Source organism: Giraffa tippelskirchi, chromosome 3 (assembly GCF_054371585.1).
Source record: "Giraffa tippelskirchi isolate mGirTip1 chromosome 3, T2T-mGirTip1v1.2.pri, whole genome shotgun sequence".
Classification (NCBI taxonomy): Eukaryota; Metazoa; Chordata; class Mammalia; order Artiodactyla; family Giraffidae; genus Giraffa; species Giraffa tippelskirchi.
The window spans coordinates 81,427,508-81,447,452 of NC_137277.1; the positions used below are offsets into that span (position 1 = coordinate 81,427,508).

General features: G+C 41.2%; 1 protein-coding gene across 4 annotated transcripts in view; it reads left to right on the forward strand.

Annotated features, from left to right (window-relative positions):
* Window positions 1–19,945, forward strand: part of PDE11A (phosphodiesterase 11A) — a 403,729-nt gene that overhangs the window by 291,568 nt on the left and 92,216 nt on the right. For all 4 annotated transcript variants that reach the window (XM_081579583.1, XM_081579585.1, XM_081579584.1 and 1 more), the window contains 2 exons: window positions 18,561–18,707; window positions 18,968–19,075. In XM_081579583.1, coding sequence (XP_081435709.1) covers window positions 18,561–18,707; window positions 18,968–19,075 — 255 coding nt within the window. The remainder of the gene's footprint in view (window positions 1–18,560; window positions 18,708–18,967; window positions 19,076–19,945) is intronic.

Here is a 19,945-nt window from a genome sequence, read left to right on the forward strand (position 1 = left end):
CCTCTGTCCATGGAATTTTCCAGGCAAGAATACTAGAGCAGGTTGCTATTCCCTCCTCCAGGGGATCTTCCTGACCCAGGTAGCCACTCAGAAAATGCTAATTCCCTTTCTATTTCTCTTCAAAGGACCTGAGTGTACCACTGCTTCTTGGCCGTCCTGAATCAGATGAGGTTGATTTTAGAGGCATGTCTACACTGTACTCTCTTATTGGATGCTTGCACAGGTCGAAGCATACAGTAAGTGCTCAATGAGCACTTGATGAGCCAGTGTCCTTTCCTCCTCCCTCATCACCCTTCCCCTCACTTCGTCAGCTCTGAGCCCTCTCTCTGCACACATCCTGTTCTTATCTCCGCTCCTTCACAGAGGAAACCCAGAGAGCAGCATTTGCACATTTGACTCATGGGTGGGGCTAACAGTCTGTGATGCTAATGGTCAGAGATTATGAGAGTTTAACAGAAAATCAGGAAGGCGGTAAAGTACCATTGTTTAAATCTTCAGTTCTATTTCCGGTGTCTGTAGTGAGCGTCTCTATCAGGCTTTGACTCTTCAATCCCTCTCCTTGTCCCAAAGAGAACCAAAGAAAAACCAGTATAAATGGCTTTATCAAGCAACTTTTCACATCATTAAATCACTTTGCTGTTTATGTAGCAGCAGGACACAAATTCAGAAACACATTACATACAAATTGGAGTAGCAGCAAAGACCAGCTGCTACAGAGCTGCCTGGTAACTGCGGACATGGTTGATGATGAGGTTGGTCCCTAGCATGCCCCTCGTGCTGGCTCAGCCACATCCCCTCTGAGCCAGTATCCCCTCTTTTTGAGTAGAAGTAGAGTTGAAACCTCTGTTACCTCTCTTGCCCATTGGAAATGGAGCTTTTCCTCAAAACCCAAGATACTTCCTTCTTTACTTTCCTAACCACCTCTTCCTTCAGAGGAAATTGTTCTCAGAGAAATTATCCTTTTACATTTGTCAGTCAAATTAGGCTAACTTTTAGGAGAAGCCATCTGGATGGTACGGAAATGAACCTGATGCAGATCTGTTCTGTCCTGCCCTCCAGGGGGTCCCTGTCTAGTAGGATGAATGAACACACATCGCTCTGCAAGTACCTGGCATACAGGAAGCCCTCACTAAGTATTTGTTGAATGAATGAGTGAAAGAATGACTCCACAATAATTTTAATAGATGATAGCAAATCTATAGAAGAATAAAGGACAAAATATACTGGAGGACTTGACTTGAGAGATGTGCTGGTGGTTAGAGGCTTCGGGTTGGGCTTCATGAAGGGAGACAGATAAGACCAGAGCCTTGCAGATGGAGGCTGTTGAGCCTGGTAGGATGAGACAAATTGAGGATGGCACACCAGGGCTCTCCTGGGAGAAGGAATCTTTCCGGGCCTTTCCTCAGCAGCATAGCCATGCAGTCATTTTCTAAATAAGGGAAGTACCACAATAGGAGCACAAGGATGGTAAGGGCTCGCTCAACAAGATACTAGGCTGAAGCGTAACATGGTTGCCAGCTCTCCACAAGAGGATCACAGCCCTGGGAGGATGGGCAGCCTGATTTCAGATTCGACAAGGTTACAGTCCCCTTGATACTTATCTTTTGAGATGATGAACTTGAACTTGATGAATCATGTTTTCCTCCAATGTGTTTTGGATATCCCAGCCCAGAATACATTTCTTTGCAAGAGTGGATATGGCACAGTTTGTTAGGGAAAGGAAGCCTTTCTCAATTGCCTTCTTTAAGGAACCAGGGAAAGACGAGACTAGAAGTGTCATTAGGATACTTTGGAAGAGGGCCACCATGGATCTGACGTGAATATTTGTCTTGAATTCCTGGAGATTCAGTATTCAGTTCATCTGCGATAATGGTGATTATCTGTTATGGATGAAATTGAATTCCCTTCCCCTCCTAAATTCATATGTTGAAACCCAACCCCTAGTACCTTAGAATGTGACCGTATTTAAAGACAGGGTCCTGTTTTGTCAAGTTGTTTCTTTTTTTAAATTTAACCTTTATCAAGGTATACAAATTGTAAGACATTTAAAGTGTACATATTGGTGACTTGATATACATATCAAGTTGATTAACACACCCATCACCCTACATATTTATCTTTGTGTGTGTGTGAGAGAACATTTAAGTTCCACTCTCTTAGCTAATTTCAGTTACACAATTCAGTGCTATCAACTATAGTCACCATGCTTTACATTAGATCCTCAGACCTTATTTATCTTATAGCTGACGGTTTGTACTCTTTTACCAACCTCTATCTCCCCTACACCCAGCCCGTGGCAACCTCTTTTCTACTCTGTGTTTTTATGAGTTTGACTTTTCTAAAGATTCCATAGATGAGTGATACCAGGCAGCATTTTTATTTCTCCGTCTGGCTTATTTAACTTGGCATAATACCCTCAAGCTTCGACCATGTTGTCACAAATGGCAAGATAAAGATAGGGTCCTTAAAGTGGTAATTAAGTCTAAAGGAGATCATGGGGGGTGGGGTGCTAATCCAAAATGACTGGTGTCCTTATAAGAAGGGGAAGAGGCACCAGGGATGCACACACACGCGCACATGCACGCACGCATGTGTGCACACACACACACATATAAGAAAGGCCATGTGAAGACAAAGCAAATCAGGAGCCATCTGCAAGCCAAAGAAAAAGATACAAGAGAAACCACACTTGCCAACACCTTGATCTTGGACTTCCAGCCTCCAAAACTGAGAGAAAAGGAATCTGCATTGTTTAAGCTGCCCAGTTCAGTTCAGTCGCTCAGTCGTGTCCAACTCTTTGTGACCCCATGAACCACAGCACACCAGGCCTCCCTGCCCATCACCAACTCCCGGAGTTTACCAAACTCATGTTCATTGAGTCGGTGATGCCATCCAGCCATCTCATCCTCTGTCATCCCCTTCTCCTCCTCCTCTCAATCTTTCCCAGCATCAGGGTCTTTTCAAATGAGTCAGCTCTTCGCATCAGGTGGCCAAAGTATTGAAGTTCAACTTCAACATCAGTCCTTCCAATGAACACCCAGGACTGATCTCCTCTAGGATGGACTGGTTGGATCTCCTTGTAGTTCAAGGGACTCTCAAGAGTCTTCTCCAACACCACAGTTCAAAAGCATCAATTCTTCGGCTCTCAGCTTTACATGACTACTGGAAAAACCATAGCCTTAACTAGACAGATCTTTGTTGACGAAGTAATGTCTCTGCTTTTTAATATGCTGTCTAGGTTGCTCATAACTTTCCTTCCAAAGAGTAAGTGTCTCTTAATTTCATGGCTGCAATCACCATCTGCAGTGATTTTGGAGCCCCCCAAAATAGAGTCAGCCACTGTTTCCACTGTTTCCCCATCCATTTGCCATGAAGTGATGGGACTGGATGCCATGATCTTAGTTTTCTGAATATTGAGCTTTAAGCCAACTTTCTCACTCTCCTCTTTCACTTTCATCAAGAGGCTCTCTAGTTCTTCTTCACTTTCTGCCATAAGGGTGGTGTCATCTGCATATCTGAGGTTATTGATATTTCTTCCGGCAATCTTGATTCCAGCTTGTGCTTCCTCCAGCCCAGCGTTTCTCATGATGTACTCTGCATAGAAGTTAAATAAGCAGGGTGACAATATACAGCCTTGATGTACTCCTTTTTGGTACTTGGCACCCCTAGCATGTGAATACACTGATATATATTTAGGGCCTCCTATGAGCCTGGCAGAAGTATTTTATCTCAATTTTTTTTAATGACTATGAAAGATAATTATTGTTATGTTCCTTTTTCAGAAGAGAAAATAGATGCCCAAGTCTACAGCTCTAGCAAGTAGTGCAAACTCAGAGTCTAAGGCACATCTGTCTGGCTCCAGACATGATGCACTTAGCATACCACCAACCCATACTTGTGATGTACCCGTCATGAAAGAAATACTAGGCTGTAATAATTGCTGACATTTGAGAACTTAATCCTTTCCTTATGGAACTTATAAATGATGAGAGAGACTTAAGAAGATAAATAAATAAATAAGTACTGCCTGGACCAGACCGTCTGGAATCAATAATGCCATGGCAACGCCACAAGTGAATCTAAGCTGAGAGAGCATTCAAATGATTGTGAAGACAGCATAAGGGAGTGGCTGCAGACCTAGGGGCTAGGGGAAGATTCAGCAGGTTTCTAGTTATGGGAACTTGGGCTTTTATTCTTACTTATATCCCTAACCTCATCAGTTTCCTCATCTGTTCTAGGGGGGCTAAATTGGGACTAATGGTGGAATATTACCCCCTGGGTTGTTGGAGGATAAAATAAGATAATATAAAGCACTTTTCATGATGCTTGGTACATAGTACATCTCAATAAATGCACCATGGTGGGAAAAAACATCCTTCTAATGGATATCTTACTAGGTACTAACAGAAGAGTCAACCCACCTAAATGTGTTTGAGTTCTTGTTTAAATGAAAATTCTAAATGTTGTTAAATTTATGTGTATTTTCACTGACACTTACATGTTTCCAAATATGATTTTATTTCCAAAATATGTTTGCCCTCTCAGGACATTCAGCTTAAATAAATACCAACATATACCATCACCAACACAGTCAAGGCAAAATTAAAATGTTCATCAGTGTGAAAGGACATCTGAAGAAAGGCAAGACAGAAAGGACTAATAAAATACTGATAGAAGTCAGAGCAAATTAAAAAATTGTGTGTGTGTCTGTGTCTGTGTGTGTGTCTCTGTGTGTGTGTGTGACACTGCGTGCATTGATGGACATGTGAATGTCCTGCGCCCATCTGAGAGTAAATGCAGGCACAATTCTAGACAGTGCATTGTGCCTGGGGAGTCCGTCCCCGACCCTGCATGCCTTACTTGATAGATTGTTTCTTCACTGCACGTGATTGCTTTACTCGGCCTCAAGATTAGAAACTTTTTTTATAGTGCTTCCTGTGCTTTTATAGCAAAAACCAATATAAATATTTACTGGATCTATAAGTAAAAGAGTATAAAGTCTTATTTATCTTGCTGCATAGAGAAACCATGAAAAACAGGTGGAAAGTTGAGTCTATTTTTCTCCAGGAAGACATTCAACTATATGCTGCGGCAAAGCAGAGAAGCTTAGTTTCAGAGGTGACAGAGGGACTTGTTATATTTTTGGTTCACAGGATTTTCATTGTTTCTGCATGTGCATGAATATTGAAATATTTCTCGTATCAATTCTTGGAAAATGATATTGCCTGGCCAACCACATATGTTCACAATGACAGGTTGCACTCCCAACCCCAACTAACAGGCCACAATGATGAGGCTTCAGATGTAGAACAAGGGGAGAGAAAGTGGGATCAGGCCAATGGCATGAATGGAAAACCCAAGCAAAGCCATGTCCTGGTCAGCAGCCCTACATGCTCCCTCCCAGTATGGCCCCACTGTTACCATCAGCTATGAGTTCTAATCCCAACAATCAGGTTTTGCCCCTCCCTGGTTCTGCTCCCATGGAGGGGTGTGGAACTTTGTAACAGGGCATTGGGACCCATCATCCCAGCACACAAGGGTAAGATCAGGTGGGACTTTTACCAGAACCACGAAAAGGGGAGGTTGAGGTTCCAGTTCCCTTTGATCCCCTGCATTGTCCTTCTCTACCACTTCACAGGTCTCCAGGCTCCATCTCCTTGCTGTCCCCTCTGCTTTAGGCGTAGCGTCATGGTTCAATGTTAGAGTTCATTCATTCCTGTGATTCTTGTTAGTGGAAATTTTTTGATAAACCTGCAGAAACAAAATAATGTGATGTTCCTTAGTCTTTAGCTGTGTGTTAGTCCACTCACCTGGTCCTTATTGTGCTTAGTCGCTCAGTTGTGTCCGACTCTCTGTGACCCCAAGGACTGCAGCCCACCAGGCTCCTCTGTCCATGGGGATTTTCCAGGCAAGAATATGGGAGTGGGTTGCTATGCCCTCCTCTGGGATTACCAATTTCCAAACCCAGATCCATAATCAAGAGCTGATATCCTGGACAGCCTCAACTCTTTCTTACAAAAGTTCTCTCACCTTCTTTCTCCTTCATTCTTTTCTATCTGGTTGTCAAGTTGTTGTCACATTTCTTAAGGAATTATTCTCATTTTCTGTCCTGCTTTATGAGCCTTTCCTTCCACCCCATTGCCTCCAAGGTATTTTCATTTTAATAGGGAATAATTCTCTGATTTATGTTAATGAAACTCTAATGATGATGTTTCAGGCAGGCAGAAGAGAGCCCTCACCTGGAATTTTAGATCTTTCCTCCCAGCCTGGAACTGGGAGGTTATCCTTTCAAAGCACGTTAAAATCTTACTTGTGCATAAAATTGCATTTTTTTTCCTTTGCACCATTCCCACCAACAGTTGGGAATTTCTGACCATCTTTTATAAGTTTCTGTTTGTGAAATTAACATCTGAGTCTGCTCACTAAATTCAAACCTTTAGAAAAACTGCAGCATGCTGAGGCTAATAGCAGAAAAGTTAAAGTTGTTGGGTGAAGGTTTTGTTTTCTAAGATGCCTAGATTGTTCTGAAGCTAACATAGAAGGGCTGTTGGTTAGAGTAGTTAGTATTTAAGCTATAGGAAGCTAACATTTGAAGTGTCTTTTTGTAAATGGAAGCAATGTTGAGTAAGTCTGTATTATTCATTACAGACTCTGTATTACTTCCTAAATGATGGCCGAGGTTATCATCTATAAATCTCTTTAGTAATATTGTTTAATTTCCTACCCCTCTTTTATACTCTTCAGGTGGACTTAGAGACTTAGATAAACTACCAGTGAGTGCAGAGTATACCCCCATCCATCACACAATTATAGAGTCCCTGCCATGCGCTCTATAAGCTACCAGGCACTGTGGAGCATAGAAGAAGCACGCCTCAGGTGAGGCTGCAGCTGAGAGGGGCAGCAAGGACTCAAGCAAAACCCACAGCTCAGCACGTTGAGGTTGAGGTGAGCAGGAAGCCATTAAGGTCCAACTGAGGGTATGAGTCAGAGAGGCAGTGTACACACAGGATGGTGGTTCTGTTGAAGCAGAGACTGGAAGACGACAGTTCACTGGGCTGGAAAGGCCGTGCTGGACAGGCAGCACTTGCTTTAGGGTGTTCTTTTTTTTCTTTTTTTTTAAATAAATTTATTTATTTTAGTTGGGGGCTAATTACTTTACAATATTGTAATAGTTTTTGCCATACATTGACATGAATCAGCCATGGGTTTACATGTGTTCCCCTTCCTGGACCCCCCACCCACCTCCCTCCCCATCCCATCCCTCTGGGTCATCCCATTGCCCCAGCCCTGAGCATTTGTCTAATGCATCGAACATGGAATGGTGTTCTGTTTCACATATGATAATATACATGTTTCAATGCTATTCTCCCAGAACGTCCCACCCTCACCTTCTCCCTCAGAGTCCATAAGACTGTTCTATGCATCTGTGTCTCGTATTCTGTCTCGTATATAGGGTTATCGTTACCTTCTTTCAAATTCCATATATATGCATTAGTATACTGTATTGGTGTTTTTCTTTCTGGCTTACTTCACTTTCTTATCTCACAACTTTCTAACAGGTTGCCAGGTGATGTTGATGTAGTTGGTCTGGGGTCCAACTCTGAGAATCACTGGCTTGGGAAACTTTTCCATGAAAAACACAGAAGATGTTTCTCCGTAGATTCAGAGATAGCATAGCTATGTCTCTGTGGGTTTCCTTTGCCCCTGCTTTTTTTTTAATCTTTTGAATACTGTAAATCTTCTAATATATCAGATTATCTTTGTAGTAGTTATTAGGAAGCCTACAGACAAATTTCTGGCTATCTTTACAAATGCATTGATGATGCTGTGGCATGCATATTGTCTAGTTACTTCACTTCTGATCATGTTTTACATTCCTATCCTTAGTTTTCCTTTGATTTGTCTTTCTGGCCTATTTTTAATTTCTTTTTTCTCTGTTATTGCCTGGATCTTTGAAATCCACATTAAACATTTTTAAAGACAAAACAGGTTATGTCTCTTTCACTACCACCAGCAACAACAAAACAACACTCTGATATACTATATTGAGTAAACTTCAGTAAGAATAATAATAACTTCAGTAATGAATAATACAGTAAACTTTAATAACAGAAATATTTTTTCGGAGATATTACTTTGGAGTGCCAGCCTCACTTAGGGACCATAGGCTAGATGAACAGACATTTGAAATTAAAGTTTCAGATTAATTTAATTTGAAATTAAAGTTTCAACACATCACCTTCTCTTAGGCCTGGTTCTATTTACCAAATACAGTGCTTTTAAGATCACTGTAGCATACAAAATCCAAGGTGGATTAATCTTATAATCTTACTTTTAAACAATCTTCCCTCATAAAGCAACTACGGAAAACATGGAAATATATAGTCATATACTATATCAACTGCATGTGTTAAAAAGGAAACACTTGATACCTTTCTTTTAAAAACTTGTACTACATAGTTTTTAAGTAATTTTTATTCACTTGTTTATTTGTGGCTGTGCTGGGTCTTTGTTGCTGCGCGAGCTTTTCCTCTAGTTGTGGTGAATAGGGGCTACTCTCTAGTTGTGGTGCCCTGGCTTCTTATTGCCATGGTTTCTTTCATTGCAGAGCACAGGCCCTAGGCACCCGGGCTTTGGGAGTTGCACCACGTGAGTTCAGCAGTTGCAGTTCCCAGGCTCTAGAGCACAGGCTCAGTAGTTGTGGTGCAGGGGTTCAGCTGCTCTGAGGCATGTGGGATCTTCCCAAACCAGGGATCGAACCCATGTCTCCTGCATTGGCCGGCGGATTCTTTACCACTTGCCCACCAGGGAAGCCCAGTACTGAATGGGTTTCTACTTTATTTTAAATGTTATATACTAGGAAAAAAGAAAATCTCTTTTGAGATGACTTGTTTCTGTTGAAATGCATTGTTTAGATTTTCAGTGCTGCTAATGAGAACTGTTTCTTGGACAAACATAAATAATGAGGGCATATTATTAGTAGAACTCTCCAAGAGCCATGGCTGAAAAGACAGTTCACATAAGGGAGAGTTTTTCTATTTCAAAAGGAGGTAGTGACCATGATGTTTCTTTTTCTTTTGCTTCTCACCATGACAAGAAAAATATGTGGGAATCATGCTTTCTCATGAAGGTTGTGCTGCTGCATGAAAGATAACAAAGGCAGTTTCTGAGATTAACAGGCAACAGTTATAGATAAGATTGTTTCACCAAAATATCTCAAGCAGAAATAAAGGAAAGGCCCTTTGATTTTTAACTTACAATGAAATTTCTGAAAATCACATATGAAGAGATGATAGAAGTTTCATCCTCCTATTAAGAGAATCAAAGTAATAGGTCTGTTCAAGCCTAGAAAACCAAAGTGAATTATACAATTATTGAGAATAATTAAATTTTAGCAAGAGAAGGGAAATGTTGCCCCCAGAGTTTGTATTTCTTTAAACTTTGCTCTCTTTTTCAATATAGTGATATTGACTACTAATCTTCCTTGCTTTTATACACTTAAAAAAGACAAATATATAAAATGTCATTTGACTTACTTAGCCCTGTAATGAGAAGCTCTGCCATTCTATGGAAAGCTTAGGTTTTCACAGGTACCAGGATTCTAGGGGCAAACAGCCTCTAGGGGAGTTTTTCTCAAACACAAGTGCATATGAGGATCACCTGGGGATTGTGTCCAGTTAAGAACCCATGTTCAACTACAGAGGAATCAGAAGAAAGCTATGGACCTCCTTCCCCAAATCACACATAAACACATTCAAGCTAATCTGCCTACATGATTCAGGAACCTAATTCCTGCTCTAAGGGGTATATTTGAAAACCTCAGAGTATAAAGTGACTATAAATATTACAGTGATCTATACAACTACAGAGAAGATCACAGTCACTGTGGGATAAGAAGGAATGAGTGAATGGGAATGAACTTCTACAGAAGATGAGACTTGAATTTCAACTGGCAGAGTAAGGAGGAAGTCAAGCCCTGTGGGTGGAAGGGTAGAATAATCTGAAGCCATGGAGGTAGAGATGAGAAAAAGGAGGATAAATTCCCCAGCCTGATGCTTCCATGGAAAACTAGAAGATGAAAACACTGGATGGGCAATGTGGAGCCAGTTTGTGAAGACGCTTGGATGCCAACTAAGGAATTCACTTCATTCAGCAGGCCACATTCAGTCCTCAAAGAGGGAGTGAGATAGTAAAAACAGTATGGGCTTAATTAAAGGGATAAAGTCTAAGTTTTTACATATAAACATATACTATGTTTATTATTGGCTTTAGCATGAGATAGAATAGGGCCTTGTAATTCTTTTTTAAAAACTATTTCTTGGCAATTCTTGGACATTTATATTCACTCTTAGGTTCTAAATTTTACTGCTTCTGTATATAAATTTAGCCCATAAACAGCAGAGTTTGACTATACCATTGTGTGCCTGGCCCCAAGAACATGAGTAGGACTCAGATCTTCTCATCCCTGCCACCCGTGCCACCAGATGGCTTCCCAGCCTTTTGTAACTTCTGTGTTGTGTGTAGATGAGTGATCCTGTGTAGCCTGCAAATGTGCTGGGCCCACACCTTCTTAGTCAACTGATGGTGCACTACCTAAGCTTCATTGCTCTTTCTTTTTGGAATTCTGTGTCTCTCCCAAGTTTCACATGCAGTAGATAAGCCTATGAGGCACCTAAATACCCCAGCTTTCCCTCTTCAGAAGTTGGTGTAAGTTAAGTAAGCAGCCTCGTATACGTGCTATGCTCAGTCGTGTCCGACTTATTGCAACCCCATGGATTGTAGCCTACTAGGCTCCTCTGTCCATGGGATTTCCCAGGCAAGAATACTGGAGTGGGTTGCCCTTCCCTTCTCCAAGGGGTCTTCCCGACCCAAGGATTGAAGGATCGAAGCCATGTCTCTTGAGTCTCCTGCATTGGTAGGGGGATTCTTTACCACTAGCACTAGCTGGGAAGCCTTCATACTGAGATTCATAAGGAACTGTGTCCTCCTTTCTTGAGGAAGAATAAAATAAGTTATAATTTCTTCCTTCACCACAAGAGAGGGGACTAGGTACCATCCAAATTACTAGTTACTCTGGCTATCCTTACAAATTGCTAGTTATTTCTAGTACTACTAGTCCCTCTAAAGCCTGAGTGCATGTGTTTTGAGCATATCTCGGCTGTGTCCCAGATGTCCAAGAGAAACCTTCCCAGAACCCCATCTGGACAGAAGGATCCCTCATCTCCCTGCTCTCCACCCACCATTCCACCTGCTTGCTGCTCCCCTTATTTCACTCTGCTGCCTTACCCAGCCAAGCGTGCTATCAGAGTCCCATCAGTGCTCTGCTGGTCAGTGTGAGCTAAGGTCCTTTGCCTGAAGTCTGCCTCTGCTCCTGCAGAAGACAACTTAGTTTTTTCAGGATAGTCTTGAGAGTATTGAGCTGATTCTGTGTTCACATTAATCAAAACAAAGCTAACACCTGGAGATTATTCCAAGAGCAGTTGTGAGTTTAGAGACTTCCTCAAGTGGATTCATCCAAGTACAGATCAAAGCATTGTCCCTTCAAATGGATTCAGGTTGACCATCATAAAAATGGATCAAGAGGCTAGTCACGCGGGAATTCCAAGCACTGTTCACGGTGCACCTAAGTTAGCTGCATAATGCAGGCTTAGCAAGCCCTTTGGCTTGGCAGTGGTCCATTTTTATAGTATAGTACTTAGGAACCCGGAGAAGGCAATGGCACCCCACTCCAGTACTCTTGCTTGGAAAATCCCATGGACAGAGGAGCCTGGTGGGCTGCAGTCCATGGGGTGGCAAAGAGTCGGACATGACTGAGCGACTTTACTTTCACTTTTCACTTTCATGCATTGGAGAAGGAAATGGCAACCCACTCCAGTATTCTTGTCTGGAGAATCCCAGGGACAAGGGAGCCTGGTGGGCTGCTGTCTATGGGGTCACACAGAGTTGGACACGACTGAAGCGACTTAGCAGCAGTTAGGAGTCAGGCTCTAGAAAAGATGTCTAAGGTTCAAATCCATCTCTACCAATCACAGCTGTGCAAATGTGAACAAATTGTGTATCATCTGTTTCAGCTGCCTCATCTGTAACATGGGATTAGGAATATTCCCTACCTCTAGGGTCCTTGTGAAAGTCAAATGAATTAACATACATACAGTGCTAGAAGAGTGCCTGTCATGTATGTAGTAAGTGCTATAACAGTGCTGGCAAAACAAAGAACTTTGCAGTCCCTTCTGGATCAGCACAGTCCAGGGTCCTGTCTTTATTATTTCATTCATCCCAGGATCTTCTTGTCAAGAGGGATAAGTGGGTGAGTGGCTCAGACTGGCAACACAGTTCCCCTTTCAATTGCTAGGGCAGGACCACCATCCACTTTGTTGTTTCTTCCCATTTTCTGAGCATCATAAAATGTAATATTCATGTGTCAAGGGATCCAGGCTAGTATTTTAACATTTTACAGCCTCTTTGTAAAGCTACCTTTTCAGTTTTAGAGGAGGCAGTTTTATGACTCCCTTTGATAACCACTTAACTATGAAGACCCAAACAAAGAAGAGGAATGGTCAGAGGATATCAGGAACTCCCAGACAGCTAGAGTCCCACTTCTTGAACATTATTCAAATTAGCTCCAGGACTCATAATTCTGTGTTTTCATTTATTGCTGCAATAAAGTAAATGGTTCTTTTATCCAAATGTTATTTCCTGGCTATTAATTCAGTAGCTATTTTGGATTGTAGCACTCCTCTTTGATTTAGGGAAATGGTACCTTATAAATATTTAAAAGTTGAAGACTGACACTTGGAGAAATTGACTTTGATTTGTTTTGTTAATATCCTATGGCTAGAGTCATTACAGGTTTGGAAGATGCGGCCCCATTCTCTACTTATAAGAGATGGGGTGCTTGTGGCTCTATAACAAAGAAATTTGGGGATGCTCTTCTCAAATCTTTTGTGGACTAGATCTCCGTGTACACCTCTAGGGGACACACAAGACTCTTTCTCTTTCATATATTTCTCCATAAACTGCTCTTGAACCCAAGAATGTAGTTGAAAACTATCAATACTTCTCAAAATAGCTGAAAATGGTCATAGGCTTGGGACTTTCTCTGCATCTACGAGTGTCAGCAAGGGTTTACGACAGGGCCCGGGATGATCTATACACTGGTATGATTTAACCATGGATCAATCAACCTATTAGGGGAAAAAAGACAAGGTCAATAAGGATGGGTCTTGGTGAACCAGAGGTCATCCTACATTTTTCAACCTAATGTTCTTATTTCCTTTCCATTAACATTTCATAATGAAAAAATGCCTATATTCTTTAATTTTTAAGATAATTAAGTGAATTTAGTGCCTTTGAAGGATAGAGGATTTATAATGGCATCAGGGAATACACTATAAATAACCCACGAGACAAGGGCCACCTGGAGAGCAGCAGTGCAGTCCCCATCATCATTGCTGCTTCTTGGCAATGAGCTGTAAGAGGGTTATCTTCCTTGGCCAATGCAGAACCAAACTCCTCTCCTTAGACCAGAAAGACCTGCGTGTTCTGGGACAGGGCTTCTACTCTCTTGGGAAGTGGTTTTCCAGCTGTATTTGAATTTGAACAAATTATAACAAACACAGAACATTCTAAGTACATGGCATTCTCTGTATGCGAAGCCCTGAAATGTTTGATGGAAGTAGACAGTGATTCTGGAGCTTCTGTAAGGGAAAGAAACATGCCATCTGCCTCTGAGATCGTTACAGCCCAGTGAGTGAGGTCAGGATGACACAAGTGAATGTACCAGGGCACAGAACAAGAGAGGGAGGTCTACATGGTTGCAGCCAGGCTCATGCAAATAGATACAAAGGGACTTAGTCCAAAGGCTGGCTTACCTGTGAGCTCTCCAAGCTGACCATTTACGGTACTATTTAGTAAAGATCATTTCAATGATTACTAGATAAAGATGGTAGAGTAAATACACTCATTTTCTTTTGTTCAAGCCCAACTAAAATAACAACAAAAGGACATTTTTAAGGGCATGAATTCTGAAAGATATAGAAATTGGGCAAGGACTTAACAATGATAAACTTTTGAAAGCTAGAAAACAGATGGATAAATATTAAGTAATTCAGCAAACCCAAGAAAGACAAAATAAACTATCAGTGGAAAAAGCTGAAAAGTAAACAGGTTTATACCACAGACCCCTCCCCATCAAACAGCTCAGGAGTTGGCTAAGTAAGTACCTTTGGAAATAGAGATGAAGGGAAGGCTATAAACAAGAAACAGAGAATCTAAGAAGCAGTTTGACCTCCAGATTCTTTATCCCACCCTCCACTCTAACAGCAGCTCTCTGGGATGGGGTTAAACAAATGCAGAGCTTGAGGGTAGGAATGCAGGCTGAAAACAAGAGGATCGAATGAAGTTATAGACCAGTGCTGAGTTTCTTCTCCAATCCCTGTTCCTGTAATACCAGAAGATTCTTCTCTGGGGAACCTGAGTAGCTAAAGAGCAAAGACCCAAAGATAGAGACATTTGATGGCCTTCCCAAGGAAAGGGGTCAGTCAGATCCCTGTCCAGAGAAGCCCCCAGAAGCTCTGATAAAAGGAGCTTTCAGGGCTCTGCTTTTAAACAGGGACAGAAAACCAAAGATCACCACACAGCTGGGCAAAATCTCTATTACCTCTAAAGCCTTGACTATGTTAAAATGATTTAAGGAAGGATAAGCTGATTGAGAAAGAGACTAAACTATCAACCATGAGTGGATTAAGAGTGTATTTACCATTGTGCTGAATACCCAGAATGGAATATTATTCAGTTTTAAAACTGAATGGTACATTGTGGATGACCCCTGAAGACATTTTGCTAAGTGAAGTAAGCCAATCACAAAAGGACAAGTACTGCACGATACCACATCTGAGGTATCTAAAGAAGTCAAACTCATAGAAATACGAATGATTGTTTCCAGGGGGCGAGGGGGCAGTGGCAGATGGAAAGTTGTTCATTGAGTACAGTTTCAGTCTTGCAAGATGAAAAAGTTCTAGACATCTGTTGTACAATAATGTAAATATAGTAAATAATACTGTGCACTTTTAAAAATTTGAGAGGATAAATTTATGCCATATTTTTTTAAGGGAAGCCCCAGTGGCTTGGTGGTTAAGAATCCTTCTGCCAGTGGAAGAGACATAAGAGACGCAGGTTCTATCCTTGGGTCAGGAAGATCCCCTGGAGAAGGGAATGGCAATCCACTCCAGTATTCCTGCCTGGGAAATTCCATGGGCAGAGGAGCCTGGTAGGTTACAGTCCATAGGGTCACAAAGAATCAGACAGGACTTGGAGATTAAATAACAACAATGTATGTTTTTTTTAACTGCAATAAAAAAGAGAGAGGCTAAAACAAAATGAAGAGAGTGAGGTAAACTCTGAAGGGAGAAGAAAATGTCAAGTAGAATTATTGACATCCTCAGAGTGGTAAGAGAAGACATTGTATCCATGAAACAAAATTAAGGTGCCATTAAAAAATAATATAAAAAACCCAGACAAAAAGAAAAGCTCTTAGAAATGAAAGCTGTAGTATTAAAATATTAAGGAGAGGTTATATTTCCTAGAAAGAGCAAAAAGAAATAAAATGAAATACAGGACAGGAGGAAAAGGAAAAAAGAAAAAAAAAAAACAACAGTCCAAAGTTCAGATAAAGGGAGTTCCAAAAAAATAACAGATGTGAAGAAATCATTAAAGAGTGCATTTTTCCATTTTTTTCTAGAATTTCAGTTCATGGTTTTCCAGATTAAAGGACACACAAAGTACCTAGGGTTATAAATGAAAATAAACTCACACCTCGGCACATTTTCATGACATTTCAGAACTCTGGAAGCAAAAAGAAGATCCCACAAAAATAGAGAGGGAGAAGGAATCATTTCCAAAGGTAATGGGTTCATAATAGCTTCTGACTTCTCCAAAGTAGATCTAAAACTAAAAGAGAATGCCCTCAACATTCTATTGGCATGACTTCCAACCTAGAAACTGATATCTAGACAAACTTTTGATCAAATGTGACAATAATATGAAAACATACCAGACATGCAAGCTCTCATAAATTTACCTAGCACATACATCTTTTCTTGGGAAGCTATTGTAAGATGTGTCTCACCAAAATAAGAAGAGAGCCAGGAAAGAGAAAGAAGTGAGATATAGAAATAAAAGGGAGATGAAGGCACCCCCAAAATTATAGTGAAGAGACATCTAGGATGAAAGCTATATACGAGGCAGAGAAGACTGCAAGTCCTGATTATAGTTCAGAAAGTTCCAGCAGAGATTTCTTCATAAAACTGATGGAATACCCAAAGCATATGAACATTTTCAGATGAGATTTGGATAATTAGTGGAGAGTTTAGAGGCTGAATTAGTGATCAGGATGGAGAAAACTGAGCTCACATTAAAGAAGACAGTTCTTAACTGAGGATACAAAATCCTATCAAGAAAAAGTAACCATAGTAAATTGCATGACTTAGCTGTGAATTTCTTTTACAGAATCATTACACTATAAATCCTGAATATTTCTCTAAACAAAGTTACTATATTATTATACTGAGGAGTGAGAAGGGATGGTATATGAGGAAGCAAAATTTGATAGATACAGAATAAGACAGCTTCATCTTCATCTTCAACAGGGAGGAAGCTAATAGGTAATGCTTAAAACAGAAAATCATTTAAAAATAAAATCACAAGCACCTTACTTAGCCAAATATATACATAAAAAAATGTATCTAGATGATTTGAAAGTGGTTGCCTCTAAGTAAGGGAAAGTTTCGGCCCTCAAAGAGTTCCGCTAGTGTGTATGTGTCACTAACCTTGCAGATCTAACTTACTCTTAAAACTACGTGCATGTATAACTTTGATTTTAAATTATTTCTAAAGCAAAAAAAGAAAAAAAAAAACACAATATAATAAAGTGCTTAGCATGAGTCCAGGAACTCCAAATAAGGACACCTCCACACAAAGACCATTTCCATCACCACCGTGTTGGAATTTCACAAACCTTACGTTTTTCATCCCAAGGAGTTAGAGTCTACAAATATGTTACTATAGTAAAGTGATTCACTGAAAGATGAGCTGACTAATTTTTTTGAGCTACTACTTTTAGACTGTATTTATGGATTCATTTTTGGCTATCCTGGGTCATCCTTGCTGTGCGCAGGCTTTCTCTAGCTGTGTGCGGGCTTCTCGTTGCAGTGGCTTATCTTGTTGCAGAGCATGGGCTCTAGGGTGTATATGCTTCAGTGGTTGTGGTTCTCAGACTCTAGAGCACAGGTTCAATAGTTGTGGCTCAGGGACTTAGTTGTTCTATGGCATGTGGGATCCTCCTGGATCAGGGATCCAACCTGTGTCTCCTGCATTGGCAGGCAGACTCTTCACCACTGAGTCACCAGGGAAGCCCCCAAGCTGATTAATTTTTAATAAAATTAAACAGCAGAATAGCAGGCAGATAGTCTGTATGTAGTCGTTCCTTGTTCTTCCACGTTGTGGTGAATAACCAGTGCTTGGATTTTAGCCTAAAGATGTGTGTTTCTGTAGAGGAGAATGGGGCTGGGTAGGAAGGGTTGATTCAGTGGTTTCTGGGATGCTTACAGGGGGTAGAACTGAATTTTATTGCTCAGTCTAAGTGGTCCCAAAGCATAAATTACTCCTTGGATAATTTACACCCAGTGAATAGACTAGGACTATGAATACAGAATGGTCCCTGATAATCTGAAAACATAGAAATGATTCCCTTACCAAGCGTGGCCCAAAGAATATGGTAAACCCAGTGAAACCAGAAAAAAGAAAAATATTCCCAAAGAATTTTTCTTCCCTTTAAATTTGAGTAGGGCAACAGATTGACAGCTGCCTAACATGAGTGTTTTGAAAACACTGAATCTGTACGACCAGTATTATAACGACATTGTGATGTTTTTATAGAATGACACTAAACTATATTGCAAATTTATTCCTTCAATGAAACATATGCCCTCATTAACCCTCCAAACATCTCTATCCTATGAAGAAACACATTTTGCACTAGAGCTGTGTTGTCTAATCCCTTTCATCTTTCTGAATATACAGAACGTGTGTGTAACAAAGAGCAAGTGCACAGTGACAGGATATAAGGCTGCAAGAAACACGGCAGAGTGCTGTATTCCCCTGTCCTTCTCCCAAATAGCAGCAATTAAAATTCACAGCTGCTGGCTGCCCAGATGTTTCTTGCATTCAGTGCTCTGTGATATGCATCTGAATATACTGTCTGACTGCAGTTTCGGTAAACTAGACAGCTTTGTATTCTAAATTCAGCAGGCTAGATCCAGTGTGTATATTTTTCCTCCAGATTAGCTTCCCTCTCCCTTCTCCCCTCCTCCTCTTCGTTTGCTTGGGGCATTAGCAGTTCAGAAACAAAAGACATTTCTAGCTCAGAGTTTAGCTGTATCAGAGTGTAAGTGCAGGTCAGGTCTGATTTATGTGGCATGTCTGATAAGCAGGAGAGGAGAGCAGAATGAAGGGCTTGGAAAAGCTGGTGAACTTGGCCTGACTTATATCTTGTGCTTTTGCAGGCAGCCAACATCCCCCTGGTGTCGGAACTTGCCATCGACGACATACACTTCGATGACTTTTCTCTCGACGTTGATGCCATGATCACGGCTGCTCTTCGGATGTTTATGGAGCTGGGGATGGTACAGAAATTTAAGATTGACTATGAGGTAAGATGTTCAGTCATGGGGATCCCAGGAGTGCACCCAAGAACAACGTGGTAGCCACTTTGAGCCTTGGGTTTCCCAAATGTAAACAGGGGTGATCATACTTGTCCTGCATACCTGGTGGGATTACTGTGGGAATTGTGTGAGATGTTTGTGGAAGGACCTCAATGTTTAGGGTTCCTCAGACATAAGGTATCATTTTGATCACGGCCTGCTGGAGACACATGCAACTGCCTGATGTAAACTTTCCCTTCCCATTTCAGACGCTGTGTAGGTGGCTTCTGACAGTAAGGAAGAATTACCGAATGGTTCTGTACCACAACTGGAGACACGCCTTCAACGTGTGCCAGCTGATGTTCGCGATGTTGACTGTAAGTGTGTTAGGTGACAGTGGAAGGTCATCTGTCACTTGCGAGGCCCTACTGGCTTCCCCTTCCCCTTCCCATTTCTCTGACAAACTGCCCTATGATTAACTTTACGTTGGAACTTACCTACCCTGGTGATGGGAGTGTATATTTCACGACAACCTCTGAGCTTTAAGGCTGTAAAATCACTGACACCTTGGAGCAGGTATAGTCTTTGAATGATTGCTTGAGTCTCTTTTTAATGTTTTATCTTGGGAAACTGGTTTTTTATAAACAAAAGAAATGCTTGGGTTTTCAAAGCCACCTTTTTTGCAGAGGATATGGGGATGAATGACTAAACAAAGAGATCTGCTGGATAAGACCTCATAGGCTGGTAGAAAGCCAAAGAAAGGATGTGTGAACATTACCCACAGGGACATGGGAATCCTGAGAGATGCTTATCTGGGGAAGGTCCAGGGAGGCCCTGGGAAGGAAGGAGTAGGAGTGTATGTTTTCAGGGTTTAGGGCACACTAGGCTTCAAAGCTCTGCTCCAGGCGCTGTAACCTAGTGAAGGTGGCCAGTCTGTTTTATAGAAACAGCTGGGGCAGCTGGCCAGAGGTAAGCCTTGGAATTTAATCTAAAAGCAAATGTTTGTGGCAAAGACTAAAACAGAATCCTCTCTTCATCTCCATTTTCTGGCAAGAAATAAGGCTCATTTGGTCTTATTTCTACTCACACTGTCAAGCAATTATCAATTAAAATGGTTTCTGGCTTAAATATATTGGTTTCTTTAGCCTCAAGGTGATATGTACATACATGTGTGTCCATATGCGTGTATGTCAGCATACCTGCCACACAGAAAGAGAGAAGATGAGTTTAAGATTCTCATAACGTAA